Source organism: Apium graveolens, chromosome 10 (assembly GCF_009905375.1).
Source record: "Apium graveolens cultivar Ventura chromosome 10, ASM990537v1, whole genome shotgun sequence".
NCBI classification, from domain to species: domain Eukaryota; kingdom Viridiplantae; phylum Streptophyta; class Magnoliopsida; order Apiales; family Apiaceae; genus Apium; species Apium graveolens.
The window spans coordinates 236,850,443-236,871,163 of record NC_133656.1 but is presented as its reverse complement, the minus strand read 5'-3'; the positions used below and the strand labels follow the sequence as shown (position 1 = coordinate 236,871,163).

At 31.9% G+C, this 20,721-nt stretch overlaps 1 protein-coding gene across 4 annotated transcripts; it reads left to right on the top strand.

Annotated features, from left to right (window-relative positions):
- The first annotated feature begins 9,758 nt into the window (after positions 1-9,758).
- Positions 9,759-18,721, top strand: LOC141690135 (universal stress protein PHOS34). Of its 4 annotated transcripts, none has more exons than XM_074494790.1 (5): positions 9,759-10,041; positions 10,227-10,330; positions 10,977-11,095; positions 17,568-17,663; positions 18,382-18,721. In XM_074494790.1, exons 1-4 carry the CDS (start codon positions 9,849-9,851, stop codon positions 17,644-17,646), a joined length of 495 nt encoding a protein of 164 aa, XP_074350891.1. In that variant the 5' UTR covers positions 9,759-9,848; the 3' UTR covers positions 17,647-17,663; positions 18,382-18,721. The 4 variants fall into 4 exon arrangements, with proteins under 4 accessions (XP_074350891.1, XP_074350890.1, XP_074350889.1 ...); XM_074494789.1 differs by having other exon boundaries at positions 18,359-18,721; XM_074494788.1 differs by lacking the exons at positions 9,759-10,041; positions 10,227-10,330; positions 10,977-11,095 and adding an exon at positions 12,692-15,113.
- The last annotated feature ends 2,000 nt before the right edge of the window (positions 18,722-20,721 follow it).

Below are 20,721 nucleotides of genomic sequence, written 5' to 3'. Positions count from 1 at the left end.
GCTAATATTATCATGGGCAATTCTGTTGATGTTGAATTTACTCGGATGCGGGGATAATCAAGACAGGGTTGGGGACAAGCAAGGACATGAAGATGTTGTTTAATATTTAATGTTAATGGATGGAGTAATATGTAATGTTAGTAGTTGGCAAGCACATTGAATGTATTACTTGAATTTGGCTACTGATAAATGTATTTCTTATTGTTTGATGTTAGTTGGTTGCAAAAATAGATGATCATAAATGACAAATAAAAGTTATGCATTCAATCAGAAATCATGTTTTACATAAGTTTTACATCAGATGGTTACAATTAAGTTTCAAAGATAGTTCATAATGACTTGCTTGTAACACCAACATGTGATTTGGGTTAAGTCTCAAAATGGTCACTGAACCAAGGGGGAGATATCAATATATTCATCAATCTTTTTGGCGACTCATTTGTACCACTTAAGTTGACGGTAATGACACGACTGTTAACCCGTTAACATTGACTAGACGGAAAAAGGTTTGACGTCTTACGTATTCTGACGGCAACAGAGTTGGCATCTGACTGTCATACATGGCTACACACGTAGACATGACACGTAATAAGGGAACGAAGCCTAATTTTTTATGTATTAGTAAAGGGGAAAAACAAATCTAATTATACAAATTAGACAAGAGCGGGGAGAGAGACAATGAATTGGGGGAAAAACCCTAAACGGCGATTTCTTCAATCAGACGGACAAATCATCTTCGGCTTCTTCGTAGTAGTGATAAATCCCATCGTTAACTAAATTGCAGGTATATTCTTTGCTCTTCTTCGTAGTTTAACATATATGTTTTGTGTATAATAGTGATTGTGATATCTGTGTGGTGAAATTTTGGTAGTAATTGATGCATAAGGTCGTGTATTGTGTGTTATGTATGCATAGTGGTGACTTATATATTGCATGTTTGTTCTTATTGACAGTATGTCTACATCTGTTTGCATTCATCTTCATCACCATGGTGATTTTACATCTGGTCAAAAAATGCAATATGTAGGTGGTAGTGTAGATGTGATACCTGGATTTGACACCGATTTGTTATCCTTTCATGATTTAGAGGAATTTGCTGAGAAATTTGATTATGACCCCAACTGTATTGTTTGTTTTAAAAAAATGGGAAGAATTTTGAACAAGGGATAAGTGTTGTGTATGATAATAGCGCTGTTAGGGAGTTAACTGTATTGTATGAAGAAAATGACAAGATAGATTTGTATGTTGATCATTTTACCCTTGAAGATGACCCTAATGAAATCCCATTAACACCAAAACATAAAGAGAATATAGAAGCTGAAATTGGGGATCATAATAGTGATTACAGTGATGATAGTGGGGATGATCCAAATTATGACTTGGGTACTGAGAGTGAGACTTAGTCTTCTGATAATTGTAGTTTAGATACCGAACATCCTGAAACTGATGAAGAACTAGAGGAAATCAGAAGGAAAAGAAAAAATTTTAGGATAAAATGAAGAGGGCAATGACAACATCTCATCTACCGGATAAAAATTTTCAGGATAATTTTGATGAGTCAGATTTCAGTTCTGAAGGAATTTGGTCTGATAGTAGTTCCAGTGAAGATGAAAATGCTAAGATTGGGTATGTAGGCCCTCCAAACCCAAGGAGAAGAAGGGACTTGAGAATGCATGTAAAGAGCTATTATCACATGTTGAGCACAGGTTCTGCACCAGACACTTATACAGCAATTTCAGAAAAAGGTATGACTGGTGTGCACACTTCTACTTTTTTCTGTATTCCCACACTTGTACACTTATAATTTTCCACATTGTACACTTATAATGACACCACACTTGTACACTTATAATTTCCCACATTGTGCATGTTTGGTTCATTGTTGTTGAGAAGGGCTTTCTGGAATGCTGCATGTGCCACACATCCTGCTGCACATACAAAAGCAATGAAACAGTTGGAAAGACTGTCAAAATCTGCATATCAACAACTACAGAACTTGGATACAAAAGTTTGGTCAAAGGCTTTTTTCGCAACTCATTCTCTTGCAGACAATATTGAAAATAATATGTCTGAGAGCTTCAATGCTTGGATAATAAATGAAAGGTATTTGTCATACTTGTTTTATTTTTTTCATGTTTTGCTCATTTGTTGTTTCAATGCTTAGCAACTTCATTTCTTGAAAGGTATATGCCTCTCCTAACAATGATGCAAGAGATACATTTTAAGCTACTAACAAGGATAAGGGTTAGGAGAGATGATATGTTGGGGAGTGATAATCTGGTGTGCCCTAGAATTAAAAAGAGACTTGATGTGCTTGTGACTGAATCTAGGCAGTGGACAGCTGCTTGGGATGGGATGAAAAAATTTCAAGTATGATTCTTCTTCATTAATTGTCTTTCAAGTTTATTTATGACTGAATATATAAGTTTTGATTATATTTATGTTTTGAACATATATGTGCAGGTTAAATCTGGTACAAGAGCTGTGAGAGTAGACTTGGAAGCTAGATCATGTGACTGCAGGGTATTTAATCTCACAGGTATACCCTGTGCACATGCAATTACAGCTATACATGAAAGGAGACACAATCCAGTGAACTACCTATCTGAATTTTACAAAAGGGACAAATATCTTGCCACTTATGAGCATGGATTAGAAGCTATCAGAGGTGAAGAGTTTTGGGAGGTGCATTCTACAGATGAGTTGCTCCCACCAGACATACCAAAGAAGCTCAGGGGCAGACCTAAGAAACAAATGAGGAGAGAAGGATGGGAGGGTGGCAATCGAAGTCAGGCTCAAGTTGGTGAACAAATTCCCCAAGGACCAGTGGTACAAAGATTTTTAAAAAAAAGGGTCATGCATTGCTCTATATGTAGACAGGCTGGTCATACAAATGGAAAGTGTCCAACAAAAGATGCACCAAATGATGAAGAAGCAGAAATTAGAAGGGTTGAAATAGGGCAACAGACTAGGAAAAGGACATGTGAAGTACCAGATCAGCCAACTCTATATCCTCAGCAATTCTTTTCTCCAAATCATGTTGTCTGTCCCTAGCTGTTTGTTCTTCATGTTCTTCTCTAACCCTTTCAGCTGCTGCAACCTTCTCTTTTTTATGTTCAGTAAGTGATAACACAAGTAAATAATTTAACTTTCATCTAAATTTCAGTTTTAGTTGACATGAAACAAACTTGCAAATACCTTTTTAGGGCATTCTCTAATTTTGTGACCCAACTTCTAGCAATGAGAGCATGTAACATGTTTTTTAGTATCAACATTGATTGTGTCCAACTCTTCTTGTAAATCCAAAACCAAATCTATACCATCCTCTTCCTCAATCTTTTTCTCCATATCAACTTTCTGCATATGAAAAAAATGGCATTATGAAAGGTAAGTTATTTACAAGAAAACCAAATCCATACCTTTGATTTGCAGCTTCTTTGGTTGTGCCCCTATTCATTGCAGTGTGAAAATCTCAATGAAGTTCCACTCCTCTTTAGCATATATGGATTAGAGGGCATTGTCTCAATGATATCAGCCCTTGTATCTCTCCTTTTCTTTGGCCTTCCAGGGGCTACTTTAACGAATGCGGGTAAAGGTGGGAGTTCTGTAGTATCTTCCCAGAATTCCTCTCCATTGACTTGGTCTAACACATTATTATAAACTTGCAAGTACCTTTCTTTGGAATAACATTCATGCATGTAAGCTATAGGAGACTGATTTTAAAAAAAAATACAGGCACATGCATGGAAGCATAGAATACCTGTCAATTGCCACTTCCTACATGCACAATGTTTTTTACTCAAGTCCACACCAATTTGGTGGCCTCCATCTGTCATTGTGACAGAGTATTTATCTCCACCATTCCAAACTGGTCTAGCATTTGCAACCATCTTCATGGCTCTAGTATAATTGATGTATGTATTAGCATGTAATATACTATTGACAGGAAAATAACATATAAAATGGGGTGTAATATACGAGGTGAAAATCGCTTCAAGCTGTATTTAATGATTTAATAAAAATCTCAACCATAATTGTAAATGCAGTTATGACTAATCACTAACATTTTCAACCCTGATCCGGTGATTAGTGTGGATTGATTTATAATTCAACCAAAAATATGATTGAAAAAATAATTGTTGGACACGTGCTTATATTTGACAAAAGCTAACCTATCTATTATCTATTATATATATAATAGAGCAAATAGGGGTTAGGTGAGACAATTTATTCCAAATTACTATTTTACCCCTCTATAATAAATACAAATAATTGTCAAATTTAATACCATATATTAATTACATTAGGTCATTATTACTCCTTATTAATAAATATAAATAATTGGCATATTTAATAACATATATTAATTACGCCTAACTCATTAGTATTAATAATTTTATATATGCTACCATTTATAATTGAATATTAACAACCTATAATTAGATATCTAAAATTTAATAATATTTGCATATATATATACTAAATTCTTATTTTTTTTTGAAGACTTTATATAAAATAAATTTATTTTCAAAAAATGAATTTAATATGTTAGCTAATCTGAAAATGACAATGTTAGTGTATCAAGTATTAAACCCAAGAAATATAATAGATATTCTCTTTGTATATGAATAAAATAGTGGGTTATGAGGTGGTTTATAATAAAGTTGAGATTCTTATTATATGGCTAAATCGAATATAAACTAAGACTGGTTTGAAGATTTTGAATATATATAATAAAATATTAAAATGGTAAGGTGAATCATTTTTCTTACATTAACCAATTTAAAGTTTTTTCAGAGGTATAAGTAAAAGAGTTATAAGATTACCGCAGTGTTATAGAAATCGACAATTTCGCCGATAAATTGCTAGAAGGCAACCAAACAATATTATACAGCAAAATCGGAGCATACAACATTTTTGCCATTTTCGATCAAAATCAGCAATTTTTCGGTCAAAATTTAACGAATCAAACACACGATTTGAGGCTGTGAAGAGAAGAAAAGGAAGAAGAAATATACTCAGAATCGAGTTGGTGAAGAATGACGATTTTAAATGAAGAAATCAAACGGCTGCCGAATAGAAACTGAAAAGACAAGGGAAGAAGAAGAGAGATGCGTAAAGATGATTAAGACTCTTATTATTTTAATAAATAATGGACACAAAATAATGTTATAACTTAGTATGGATTTACAAATACAATTTTACACATCTCAAATATAATTATTTTACTTATATATTTTAAAAAGAATATAAAAATAAGTTCGACATTATTTCGATTTAGCATTTCGATAAATTCTCGATTTTTTACGGTAGTTCAACCGATGTAGTCCATTTTTCGATTTCCATAACCATTGATTACTGACCTATCTATTAATATATTTATCATAAAAAATGTTGTATATTGAAAAATGTATTTATATTATCAATTGTACAATATTATATTTAATATGTCGGCTTTCATATCCAATCATTACATTTTCTAATATGGAAAGTAAGAATTATCTCATATTCATTGTATTTTGTATCATTAGTTGTACCAGGTAAACAAATATAGTAACTCTTTAATTAACTTCGCAATATTTCATTCATTGTAATTATTTTCATGAGATATGTGTGCTGTCATTTGTATAATATTTTGATCGTATATATCGATTTCATTGTCGTATATTCAATTTATTTTGAGAAAAAACACGTTAAATATAACATCGATCTCAATTCCATAAAAAGAGATATTTAGTTAATCGATCCATCATGAAACAACATGAATATATCGTCGATAATTACAATCAAAATAACATCAATTCACGTATTAGAAAATATGCATGTGCATTGCACGGGCTATAGAGCTAGTTATTATTATTATATATATAATAGCCCAACATAGGGCATTGGTGAGACATTTTATTCAATTTAAATGGTGAGACATTTTATTTAGCTTGAAATGTCTAAATTGCCCTTATAGTTACCATTTATAAAAAAATGCTTTTGGTGGGAATCGAACCCTGGTCTTGCAAATACTCTATACAATAACATACCACCAAGGTACTAAATCATATGAGTTTTATTAATTAATCATATAATAGCCCAACATAGGGCATTGGTGAGACATTTTATTCAATTTAAATAGTGAGACATTTTATTTAGCTTAAAATGTCTAAATTGCCCTTATAGTTACCATTTATAAAAAAATGCTTTTGGTGGGAATCGAACCCTGGTCTTGCAAATACTCTATACAATAACATACCACCAAGGTACTAAATCATATGAGTTGTTAATCATATACATATTAGATATACTTGTGTGTCTTGAAGAAGTTAATATTTAGTATTATATCTACTGTGACTAATGAATAATTTTTAATTATCTATCTTTTTTTACATTTGCTATGATTAGCCCAACATAGGGCATTGGTGAGACATTTTAATCAATTTAAATGGTGAGACATTTTATTTAACTTGAAATGTCTAAATTGCCCTTATAGTTACCATTTATAAAAAAAATGCTTTTGGTGGGAATCGAACCCTGGTCTTGCAAATACTCTATACAACAGCGTACCACTAAAGTACTAAATCATATGAGTTGTTAATCATATACATATTAGATATGCTTGTGTGTCTTGAAGAAATTAATATTTAGTATTATATCTACTATGACTAACGAATAATTTTCAAGCCTTAATGCTCCTAAATGCATGGGTATTTTTATGATTACAGAAATTAATTAAAAATTAGACTATTAAAAATACATTACGTGCTCATATAACTCTCTTAAGTACGTACTTTGGGATATTTTTCTCCAAATTTTAATCATATATTTCTTTTTATATTTGCTACTTTAGTCATTTAATCAAATTGACTGTAAAGTTATAAAAGTCAACAATAATAAGATAAACCGAGTACTATTCTGTGTACTTACGGGTAAAACTATTTCAAATTTTTATTTAGACTAATATATTTGAGCTTATTCTGAACTCAGCATCAGACTGTCACTTAATTTCTAAAAAATACTCAAAATTTGACCGTTTTTTACAAATGATGTCAGAACTTTATCAAGTTAAAATGTTTTTTTTTACTTTCGAATTTAGTCAACGGGCTAGAAAATGATTGAGAATAAATTGTTTCCACTGATATTTTTCGTACACTTTATTTTAAATTATTAGGGGCTATGTACTTTATTTCTAACAAAATCGGTACAAACTAAATTTTTTTAAATTATACGCTATGTATTCTAAAACATTATTAGATAATGACTCGTGATAGCCCGGCATGGGGCTATTTGTTCAAGAGACATTTTATTCCATATAAATATTAAGACAATTTATTCAGTTTAAAATGTCTAAATTTTCATTAGACTTACAATTTTTTTTTACAAAAAAATTATTTAAATGGATTCGAACTTGAGTCTATACACTAGATTGCACATCTCCTACCACTAGACCAAACATTCACATGTGTTTTTAATCATGCAAATTATATGTGTATAAGTGTCGCATGAATAAAAATATAATGACGAACTTATCATTGTGCTTACTTTTAAAAATATAATTAATATTTAGGGCTTTCGAAATCGAGTATATACACTAATTTAGACATTTTCTTACCAATTGAAAATCACTCATTTGTGTTTTATATCATACAAATTATAAGAGTGTGCATATCGCATGAATGAAGAAATTATTGATAGTTTAATTATTGTGTTTCTATTAACATATTTTAATATTGATCAAATTTGTATACTTATTGATTCAGATTGTAATTTATTATGTATCATATAAGGTCTCTTTATACAATTCTAAATTATTTAATTTAGTGTAAAAATAAAATAATAATAAAAATTTACTATACATAAATAATTGCACAGAAAATTACGTTACTTGTGTTTTCAATCATACACATGGTATGTATGTGTGTGTGCGCGCCGCGTGAATGAAATAATATTTGGTATTATTTTTATGATTTATTAACAATTTTTTATCATAGTTTTAGTTTTACATATTTTAATTCGGATTATAATATATTATTTCACATTATAGTATGAATAAATTATATATAATATATTGATGGACTATATTTCAAAGTAGTGTTAAATAATAATAATAAACTACTACATATGAAATCAGATCACGCGCCCACCTAATCTTATATTTCCACTCATACACGTGATACGTGTGTGCGCGTGTCGCGTATTATAGAAATATTTGGTATTTTAATTATTATAACTTATCAAAAATATTTAAACACAGTATTTTTTTGTATTTATTTATTAAAATTATATTATATTACTTTATGATTTAAAATAAAACAAGCAAGATAAATTAGACTATAAAATAGCGCATACATCTAGTGAATTGCAAACAATATTCCCACATATGTTGAATCGATGAAGAACATCAGGGACACATCAACCCAATTATAGAGAAGGAAATTTGACAGATAGACCATCATGTACCAATACACATTTCAAACCCAAATCACATCATATACCAATAAATATTTCACACAAGAACTGATATGTATAGATGAAACTACGTAAGCTGGAAAAAAACTCTACTTTTATGAATTGGGTACATAAAGAAATTTTTTGTCCACAGTTTTGTTATCTATGTGACTCTTATACTTTGCAAACATGGACCAAAAACACAAGTAAGTCGGTTTATAAACATTGTGCACAATCTTGTAAACTATTAAGTATCTACACTACTCATTTCGCAAAACAAAAATATTTCAATTATGGATAGTTTTCATCTATAACTAGATAATTATATAGCTAAAGTACAACATATTCATCACCAAATAATGAATATCGCACACACCACAAAATCTCGAAAATTTAAAATTTATACTAGAACGTGACCCGTGCCTCGCATGGGTTTTCATGCTAGTTATATATAAATATTGACCAATGAGTTGAAATTATTAAAAGAAAAAAAGTCTAAATTTAATAAGTATATGGCCAAAAATATAATTGAAAAAGTACGTGTTAGCCACGTACTTATCAAATTTATACTTTTTAGCCACATACTTATCAAATTTAGACTTTTACTCTTTCAATAATTTCAACCAAGTGATCTATATTTCTTGTATAATATACATATAATAAGTTATTTTTTTTATAACTTCCAATTCAAAAAATATTTAAGAAATCACAATCTCGATATAAATAATAACTTACTATCCATTCGGGTCTAATAAATAAATAAAATATTTGATTAGTAAACACTAAGTATATAAAAAGATCCGTGACGAGTTAACTGTCATGATAGAATTCGAACTCGACTAAATAGTTAGGGCTCGATTTCGACCGAGTCATAAATTTCAGGTTTAAAACTCGGCTTGATCAAAACTCAATATGTGTTTGTTCTATTCAAATCTCGACTTGACTTCAGTAAAATTTTAAAAAAAATCTTGTATAAAATAGGTCTGATCGGGTTTGAATCGATTAAACATATAAATTTTATATAAATATTGAATATTTATGTAATAATATATAAAATCCAAATAAAAGTGAATAATAACAAAAGCTCGATCAGGCTTCACAAACTCACGAGCCCCGTAATATGAAATTTGACCTCGACTCGATAAATTATCCGAATAGCTCATAAAAATATCGGTTATTATCTGATTGATTTCGAATATGTTACGAGTCGAACCCGAGCACTTTCCGAACGATTTGACTCATGTACCTCAAAATAAATTTATAATTTTAAATTAAATCCAGCTCATAAGTTAAGATTACACGTGTTGATCAGATCTTCGATCTTCAATAATACTGTCCGGATCAGAAAAGGAAATACTGGTACCAAACGAACCGTAGTTGAAAACATTTCCTGAAAATCAGCAGTCAAAACGATGTCGTCAGGCGATTTAGGATGCGTAGTAGTAGCAGTAGACAGCAGCGAAGAGAGCATGAACGCACTCAATTGGGCCATCCGTAACGTCAAACTCCGGCCCAACGACGGCCATCTACTCATTCTCCACGTTCAATCTCCACCGTCCATCGCCACTGGCCTCAATCCCGGTGCTATCCCCTTCGGCGGCCCCAGTTAATTCTATCCACCTCATCGTCGAATATTATCGAAATATTTTATTCATTTATCGAGATTATTCATTTATCGAAATTATAAACACGCGGCCTCTGTTACTCTATAATGCTGGGACTATATTATATATGTAATTTGTAGTTGACTTGATTGATGTTTGACTTGACTGTTTGATTATGTTGAGCAGGTGATTTCGAGGTTCCGGCTTTTAATGCCGCGATCGAGAAGCATCAGCAGCGCATTTCGGATGCGATTATTAATCACGCTGTTGAAATTTGCTCTAAGGAAAATGTTAGCTCTTTCGAACTCTTGATTGTATATGTACTTGTTTGCATATGCTTCGTATAGTGTGATATTGTTTGACTTGATACTTAATTTTCGATGTTTCAATTATAAGTCGCCTCTAATTGTATTGCACCTTTCGGACTAAGGAATTCAACTTGATTTTGTATTTGAGGCAGATTCTCGGGAAGGGAAATAGCACGATTCATACTTGTTAAAATCATTTAAACCTTTTAGACTAGGGAATTAATATCATTGTTATATAGGAGGTGAATGCTCAAATTTGAAAAGACTAGTGGTAGTAAGACGGATGTTATAGGAAGCTGTAGATTCACCGACTCTCGGAAGGAAATCGTTTAAAACATACTTGCATTTCTTGCTTGGACATGTCTAGTAGTAAACTAATAGTTATCTATGTTGATTGTAAAAAAAACTTTGACCTACATTTTGACTTAAATTACAACTGTTAATCTAGCGATAAAAAGAATTATGATTGTAATTGCTCTAGATTGAATGCTTGTTAAAACAGTTGTTCTATATATAGCCAAAATATATAAGCCAATTGTGAAGAGAAGTTGAAATTGAGGACAAGTAAGAGAAATTTTCTAGAAATGTCAATGACCATTCCTTTTTTATTTTTACCTAAATGAATTAGGTGAACTATAAGACCCAAGTTGTAATTGGGGATCCAAAGGAGAAAATTTGTCAAGTTGTCGAGGAGCTGCATGCTGATTTACTTGTAATCGGATGTCGTGCTTTCGGTCCTATCAAAAGGTACTATTGTATTTTCCTGCTTTATATGTGAGTAATAATAATAGTTATATATCATTGCTTACTTATTAATATGTTGATTTGGCATTCTGAAGATGCTCTTCTCATTTCCCAGTTCTGAAGATGTTTTCTGTCAAGTGATTATTTGCAATTTGATTTCAATTTAGTTTAAGCTCTTGCAGGATCTACATTTTTAACAATCTCTCAATGATTGATATATTGCAGCGTTGTCTGTCATAATTAGTCCTAAAATTTAATTTAAACAGTTTTCCAAACATGAAGCGGTTACTGGACTAAAATGTTGAGTTCAAGCTCCCCTTATTTTTCATTTGTACTTGTATACTTTTCTAGCACATGGTATGATGGCATTTATAGACAGGGATGGAGCTACCTAACTTAACTTGCAGGGGCAAGGGAGGAATATACCTAGCTTTAGATTAAAAAAATGAAGGGGGCAAAGTTCAAAAATCCAACTCAGTTGTACATAAAAATCATCAAAATATATAGGTTTGGGGGGACATTCGCCCCTGCCCCCTCTCCGTCATTGTTTATAGACATCATGTAGAATGAACCCATGTATGTGGTTATCCGTTAGAGAAAGTGGCATGTATAAGTTTTTTTAATCCAAAATGTAAACTTGATGTTTGTATAATTTATATGAACTTGTACATATATAGGCTATCTAAATTTTTGTTAAATTTTAGACCTGAAAACTTACAGGAGTTGACATTCACATGTTCGTGAGTGCTCCAGCTATCTTGACTTCACTTTGCCTCATGTTAATTCTCGGTACATACGTAAAATGATTATTTTTTACATAGAAGGCCTATAATGCTTCTTAGTTTTGTTATGCTTAATGAAATTGTTGATTTGTTGTATTTTTTTAAAATTTTTATATCCAGTCACATATTACAATTGTTATAATGAACCATTGTTTTTCTTTTATGAATTATATGTAGCGGTGTTGGAATTTACTAGTTTCAAACTCAGTGTACGAGGAATATATGCATATTTGAATGTAGTCATAGATCTTCATCGAGGAATCTTTCCTATTAAAATACTTATATGCCAAACTATTAAAATACTTATATGCCAAACGTTCACTTATCATGTATCATAATTCTTATAATAAGGGCTTGTTTGGATAGGGGTTGAGGAGGTAAGGGTTGTGTTGTGTAATAATTGAGAATCTTGTTGATTATATAATTATGTGTTAAATGAAATTATGTATATAATATTGCATTTTGATGCATTTTCTTGCCTACATGTTAAATGTTACCTGTTCAGTGACATCATATGTGATATCGTCTATTTTAATTTAATTTAATTATTTTTTTTAAAAAAATTTATCATGAAGAATTCCTCATTTTATCAAGATTGTTGAAGTGAATTATTTTCGTGATTTTAGATACCCATTTGATATTTCGTCGGTACCAAAATTTTACCTGCGTAAATTACAAGAATTTCAACAATTTAGTATTTTTATGTTTTTCAAAAATTTAAAATATTTAAAATTTTTGGGTATAAGTATTTTGATTGTTTGAAGGAAAAAAAAAAGAAAATTTAGTTTTATATCATAATTTATTTATGTCATATTATTGATCAACATGATTATTATTAAAATCCTCTTGCAACTATTCATTGATTTTGCATGAAATGGATTTGACGTGAAAATATTTGTCTCGAGATTGATAAATTATGCAATTTTTAAGATTGATTGATGAATTTAAGGTGTTCGATTTTCTTCGAGACCTTTCATCTAAAATGTGGAATGAACTGTGTGAGGCCGAGACATAGGTCCAACTTGATGAGATTATAGGCCAATGTGTGCCTTGGACACCCCCAATACTTTTTTCCCGACATGCTCGGTACATGGTGTTGTGGATCGTGGTGATCATCGACTACAACACATGCGTAATTGATATTCCCACTTTTTAATTTAAATTTGAAATTGATAGCTACTATTGGCCACATCATCTTTAGTGATTCTTTTTAAAGGAATAATGATTATGGATATTCCCGTTAGTTACTTTTTTATTCTATTGTTCTATAAATATTTTCTGAGCACTTTTCTCACTCTTGCTTTGTTTGTAGTCTTAACCTTTTCAGTTAAATTGGAAGATGGTGCGAGTACATTGTATAACCCAAAAGAATGTGGCAAACCCCAACCCAATATTTTTAGGTTCCCGGTTGCCGGCCATGTAGTTTTGGCAGTTTTAGCCGCGACTAAATAGTTCGTAACCGGTTTGTAATAAAAGGAGAACAATGTGTGAAACTTATCTAGGTTTATGTTATTTGAGATTGTTTGGTGACACCCGATCTTGACCCTGGATTTGGGGATGTCACGTTTGGTATCGGAGTTACATTTTATAGATTTTAGGAATCATAGTAGGTAGAAGAGTTTAAGATAAGGAAAATACCGATCAAGATAAGGTTGTGTTAATAGGTAAATAGGTAGAAGACTATTAAGATAAGGTTGCGTTAATATTATTATGTGGAATGTTTTGGTGCTATATTACTGCAGCTTGCTTATACTAATTTTGATACTTCTGTGGCCCATTAGCGATTAGACTTGTGGTTGTTTTGCGTTTCCTTTCCATTAATAGTTTACCTCATGTTCTATAAGGATTCTTGTTGCATCATGCAATACTCTCTTTATGGTGATACCTTGTTATAATTTTGTGAGACAACAAACTTATATAGTGATGGCAAACGGAATTCAATTTTATTTGATACAATTTAATTAATTAAAAAATAAAAATGTTTGACAAATCGCTAAATGAGTTGCTTGTCCTATCTTCAGAATTATGCAGCTTGAGGAAACCACCCGTTCGGGTAACCATGATACTATTCAAGATAATCCTACAGTTTTGCAACAGATTTTAGAACTTTTACGTCAACAGACTGCTAATCTCACACAACAGCAGGAATATCAAGATAACCCCTCAGTTTTGCAACAGATTTTAGAACTTTTACGTCAACAGACTGCTAATCTCACACAACAGCAGGAACATCAAGAAGATCACGTAGTAACCTTTAAAACTTTTCAATATGTTAACCCTCCAGAGTTTAAAGGATATGAGGGCCCGATAGAAGCCATGGCATGGCTAAAAGAAATAGAGAAAGCTTTGGCCATAGTCAGGGTTGGAGAAGCACAAAAGACTGTCTATGCCAGTTATTTTCTAAAAGGAGAAGCGAATTATTGGTGGGAGTACAAGAAAGCTTTAGAAGATGCAGGTATGATCACCTGGGAAAGATTTACAGAATTGTTTCTTGAAAAGTATTTTCCCAGATATATGTGGAACCAAATGGAAATAGAGTTTTTGGAGCTCAAACAAGAAAACATAAACGTGGCAGAGTATGAAACTAAGTTCATGGAGTTAGCCCGATTTTTTCCCGAGTATGTAAATACGGATGAAAAGATGGCGAAAAGATTCCAACAGGGACTAAAACCGTGGATCAGAAGGGAAGTTGCATTATTTGAATTAAAAACTTATGCGGCTGTTGTTCAGAAGGCCATGATTATTGAAGGTGAAAACGATTGGTCTCAAGATGAGAAATACAACAAAAAGAGAAAGTCGAGGACCCAGGAAGCAAGTCAACAACCGAGGAATTTTCGAAACCGTTATAATAGAAGACCTGAATTTCAGGAAGGAAGGAATGAGAATTTCATAGGGCATGAAATTGGAAATGTGGGTCAAGGTAACCGCCTATTAATGGTAAACCAACAGAGACCCCAAAAACCTCTGATACCAGAATGTGGAACATGTGGGAAAAAACATGCAGGAGTGTGCAATAAGACTAATGTTGTATGCTACAAGTGTAATCATAGAGGGCATTATGCAAATGAGTGCCAGAATGTTAAGCCAAGAGTTGCAGCAGCTTGTCACAAATGTGGAAATGTGGGACATTATGCTCGGGATTGTAAAGCGCCTGTTCCGGGGAACAATATGCTACGAGTCACAGGACCACCTCAACTTGAGTATGAGGGATGTTGTACAAAACTCAAACGTGGTTGCTGGTACGCTTCTTGTAAATTCTGTGAATGCTAAAGTGTTATTTGATTCTGGAGCTACAAAATCTTTTATTTTTAGAGAATTATTACATTGTGAAGCTAACTTTTATATGAAATTTTGACTACAAAAGTAGCTAATCAAGTTCGTGTCATGGTATATCTAGTTTGTCCTCATTGTGAGATTGAGATATTAGGACCTCGTTTTTATGTTGACTTGATACCTTTTAAGATAGGAGAATTTGACGTGATTTTAGGAATGGATTGGTTGGGGAATCATTATCCTCAGATTGACCGTAAGAACAAAGTGAAATTGCAATCTTCGGATAACCTGGAAGTTGTGTTCTGAGACCAGTAACCTAGTAAAGAGGTTTTGAAAATCATGCAGTTAAAAAGTTTTTTAAGATAGGGTTTAGAGGCGTATTTGGGACACGTGGTGGACAACAATAAAGACACTCCTACATTGAAGAGATCCTGGTGGCTAGTGAATTTTTAAATGATTTTCCCGACGAGCTTCCAGTTTATCTCGCGATAGAGATATGGAGTTTGCTATTGAGTTGACACTCGGTACTGAACCAGTTTTAAAAGCTCCTATCACATGGCGCCAATAGAGATGAAAGTGTTAGCCACCCAATTGCAAGATTTGCTAGAAAAGGGAGCAATAAGGCCTAATATATCCCCGTGGGGTGCACTAGTTCTATTTATCAAGAAGAAAGATGGTAGTATGAGATTGTGCATTGATTATCGTGAGCTCAACAAGTTGGCAATCAAGAATAAATACCCTTGCCTAGAATTAAAGGTGCAACATGTTTCTTCATAATAGATTTACGAACAGGTTGGCATCAACTAAAGATAAAACCCGAAGATATTCCTAAGACAACGTTTCGAACTATGAGTTCTTAGTGCTGGCATTTGGTTTGATGAAAACGCCTACTGCATTCATGGATATGGTGGACCTTTAGGAATATTGAAGCGGGTGGGAAAGGTTGCATATGAGTTGGCCTTAGCTCTACACATACAACATATTCATAACATGTTTCGTGTCTATATGCTTAAGAAGTATAATCCCGACTCCAATCATGTGATAGAATATGAGCTTGTAGAGATTCAACCCAATTTGTCTTAATGTAGAACATGTAGAGATACTAGACTGGAAAGAGAAATTATTAACGAGTAAGATAATTGGGCTAGTTAGAGTATTATGGACGAATCACAAGGTTGAAGAGTCAACCTGTGAACTTGAAAGCGAAATGCTAGAAAAGTAGCCTTGTTTTTAGGTTGATTCTGAGGACAAAATTTTATTTAAGGGGGAGGATGTAACACTTGGAAATTTTGTTGATTATGTAATGGGTTTGTCTAGTGTGCCCTTATTAAGAAAATGTGATTGATGAGTTGTAAAATTTTTATTGGTGGAGATTTTCGTGCATGCAGGGGGTCCATCATTATTAATGAGCTCTGCTCCAATATTTTGTGGACACATCTTCAAGCTCTAACTCTTAACATATGTCATGGGCACACACTAGAAAAACCATTATGTAATTAGGTGTTAAATGAAATTTTATATATATATTATTCCATTTTGATGCATTTTCTTACTTGCATATTAAAAAATTAGTATTTTTAAGTTTTTGAAAAATTGAAAATTTTAAAAATTTTGGCTATTAGTATTTTAATAGTTTGAACAAAAAATAAAGAAAAGAAAAGAATTTTTTACTATTATTTATTTATTTATTTATATCATATTATAGACATTAAACGTAAAGGGTTCGGTTCGCTACGTATTGTTTATTTTTATTTGACCATATTATCATCCCGAGTTGGTCAGTAAGTGGCTATATTAGTATTACTGAATGCCAGGGACAAATTTGTTTGCTGCTATAGATCTCTCTCCCGCTTTCCTTAGTGAGGGGGAGGTGAAGTTAGCGAACTAGGTTGGCCACAAAATGTTTGTTATCTTGTTTCGTGTTTTTTTTGTCAAAATTTTAATATTTCTATCATGTAGCAACTTTTCTAAAGTAACGTTGTTATAGTTGTAGTCTCAAGTTTTTAACGTTAGTAATTACTGTACATGAGAAGTTTTGATACAATTATGAATGTCTATCATCTCAATTACTGAGTGAAATGTGAGATGGTGTTCTCTTCTAACCACCATATTACTATTTACCAGTCAAAGTTACTTTAAATAGTAAAAAAGTTGATGTACATGTATAATTAAAAAATTCTAGATATTTAATGACATATTGGTCATGCCTCTTCTATCTAACCTCCATGGAAGTTATGCAATTTTTAGGTAACTAGTAATACATTATATTAATACTCTGCAGGACAAACTTTTAATGCAACTAGCTGTAGCATTTCCAAAACTTTTTTATCAACATGCTTAGTAACTTTGCCACAAGTGATTTAACTGTTCTGTGTGCTCTTTTCAGCAAAATATACTTAATTATTCTTCGTATTGATCAGGATGTTCTTGGGAAGCGTAAGCAACTATTGCTCCAACCATGCTGTGAGCCCAGTTATGATAGTCAAGAGCACTTCTTGAGGAGATTTTCCGGCCAGGTATTTTTCCTTAAGAACTTTGATCAGCTCTTTATTTGCTTTGCTATCTACGAATAGGGGAAAGTTGACAATTACAATTATTAGAATACTCAACACACACTGTACCTCCACTATGGTTCAAACCCTTGACATCTTATTACCAAGATGGGAGGGGTATCCGGTAGGCACAGGCCAAGGGATGAGTTCTGACATTTGCGGGACTGTTATGGAGGTTGCATGCTTGGTTCCATGCCATTGTCATGGAGGTCAATTCTATGTTAATGTCTTGGGGTGAAACAGTGGTTTACAGTTTACACCGGGTATTTATGTCAGTTTCTGTTGAGTTTATGGTAAAACTTGGTGCTTTTGTGTTTGTTGGTTACTCTAGTTGAAAAAACATAGTAATTAGTAAGCATTTATGCTTTTTCTGTTGAGAAAGACCGATGACTATAATTCTATTAGAAGTTTGTTTGTTATGTTCGACAAAAAATTGTCTGCGAGGTTTCTTATCAGCTTATGTTCTTTTTCTTATTTTAACTCCAATTATTTACTGGCCTAAAACAATTTTTTATTTTATTTATATTGCCTATTTTAAATATATTTGTTATGCCAAGTATGTATTTTTGCTTGTCCAAATATTTAGAATGTTTCTGCCTACTGTCTCATATGAAATGCCTTTTAAGCTGCATTATGTTGATGGAAATGACTTGCTGCAGATAAAGCTCTACTACGAATGCAGGTACATCTTGGAACTGAATAGTATGCAGGGTAGCATCTCTACCAACATGTTTGTTCTCTAAAGCAGTTCGGAGTTTAATGTGAATCTTGATATGTTTCAGTTTGTGGATTTGGTCTTTTAGTTGTTTGTGTGAAACTTGGTTGGCGAATCTTGCTTTTAGATGCATCTCTGAGTATGTGTTTATCTGTTGGTCTGCAGCGTTATGAATTTGTATAGAACATAATTTTTTGTAATCGGTTGTTATGTGTTGATGTATAATTTCAATTTCGACGCAGCATCATTATATGATCAAATGCCTTGTACCACCTATATATTCTGTAAATGAAAAGCTTATGAACTAGGATTTTTTTTATTCATTTCTGGCCCTAGAAGTTTTAGTAGCAGCGAGTAGAATGACCCAAACATCTGAATTGTATACGGTTTAAGGGGCTTGGGATGAGATCATGAGACTCATGAGGCCATCCCATAATTGGAGAATTTTGAATCATGTAGAAGCTGTCTTCGTTCGGTTGTTTGTACTTGGTGATTATATGCAAGAGGATTTAGGCGCGCTTTGAGGTTGTCTTTGGTTAAAAGATATAGAATGAGATAGGAACATGATATATTATCGACCCATTTGGTTGGTCGATACTTGATGTTCAAGCATCATGTCCATTTCTTTACTTATTTAGAGCAAGTCCAACAGTCTCTTAATGAGTTCCTTATAAATATTATAAAATATTAATTTTTAGTGATTTAAGACATGATTTTGAATTTAAACTCCAACAATGATCCTTATCTTCATTCCTTATTATTATAATAATAATAAATTTGAATGAGATATGAAAGGAAAAAAGAGAGAAAAGAAGTAAGAAGAGACAAAAATCATTTTTTTATTGATAAAAATGAAATAAGGGATGACTTGTGGTTCCTTAAAGATAAAGGATGAGAGAGTTGTTTTAGTGATATAAGGAATCACTAAAACACTGTTGTGGTGCATTTTTTTGTCATATTTCTTATATTTGAAGTTAAGAACAAGTTTAGGGGAGGTGTTGGACTTGCTCTTAGTCCCACAAATTAGGTTACAAATAATTTAGTCCTGGTTCCCCATTGGGGTTGCTCATTCCATTCCCCCTGTGTAATTGTCTTCAGTCTGATCATTTTTCCAGTTCACGGTGATCCACTCCATCATCTTATGCTAATCCCTCAACATTCTCCTGCTTATTTTGCTCAAAAACCTGATAATCTTAGGGTCTGTTTATTTCAACTGTTTTTCAGAAAATTTTTCTAAGAAAATTGGAAAAACTAAAAACATGTTCAAATACAAAATACGGTTTTCCCGTGTTTTTCAAATTATAACTACATATATGAAAAGTGTGGAAAACAACATTTTGATGTTTTCTAAACTTAGAAAAGTGAAAAACACGTTAAACAACTAACCGCTTGGATCTCAGACACAAAAACATTTTTATATTTTTATTATTTTAAACCTTTTATGACCCATTAACAATTTTGTAAGTTTATTTAGAAAGTTAATAAAAAAAAGTAGCTAGTAAACATCCAACCAATATATTACTAACTTAACTTATAGAATTTATAATTTTTCAACACTATAATACATATACAATTAAAAAAGTTATTTTAAACATATTAAGGAAATATGTATATATAATTAAATTGTAAAATGTTTAAATTGTTTTACTGGTTACTCTTCTGTATATTTACTCAAATTATCTATCATTTATTTAATATTTTTAAGAAAACAGAATACTGATCACTGATCATATATTATTTTAGAATTTGGAACACATTTTCTCAGTTTTCTTCTGTTTTTTAGAAAATCTTAGAAAAATAAAAAATGGAAAAATGGAAAAAATTTCTACAAGTAAACAGCCCCTTAGTTTCGAAATTCTTCAAACAAAGCATTTGTTCCTTTTCAGTGGATTCAGTTCATGTAGTTGCAGTCTGCAGGACTTCTTGATATATTCTGTTTTAATTAAGAAGAATTACCTTTTGGACGGGCAAATAATTATCCAATTAATAGGACTATTATGTAAATTAATAGATTTTGTTTGAATAGTAGTAGAATAATGGATTTTTTTTTATATTTATATGCTTGGTTAAATCTATAAATATATTCTATTTAGGGTTGTATAGAACATTGTATCGCAATGGGTGTTTAAATAGTATTAGAATAATATAATCATTTTCTATTTATTATTGTATTAAGAATATACTTATTTTTTTAAGAAATAATCTTAATCGTCTATTTTAAATTATATAAGATTAACGATTGAGATTGTTTTGACGTTAAATTACCAAAATCTTGAATAAGAGGTCCGTTAGTTACGCTTATAAAGG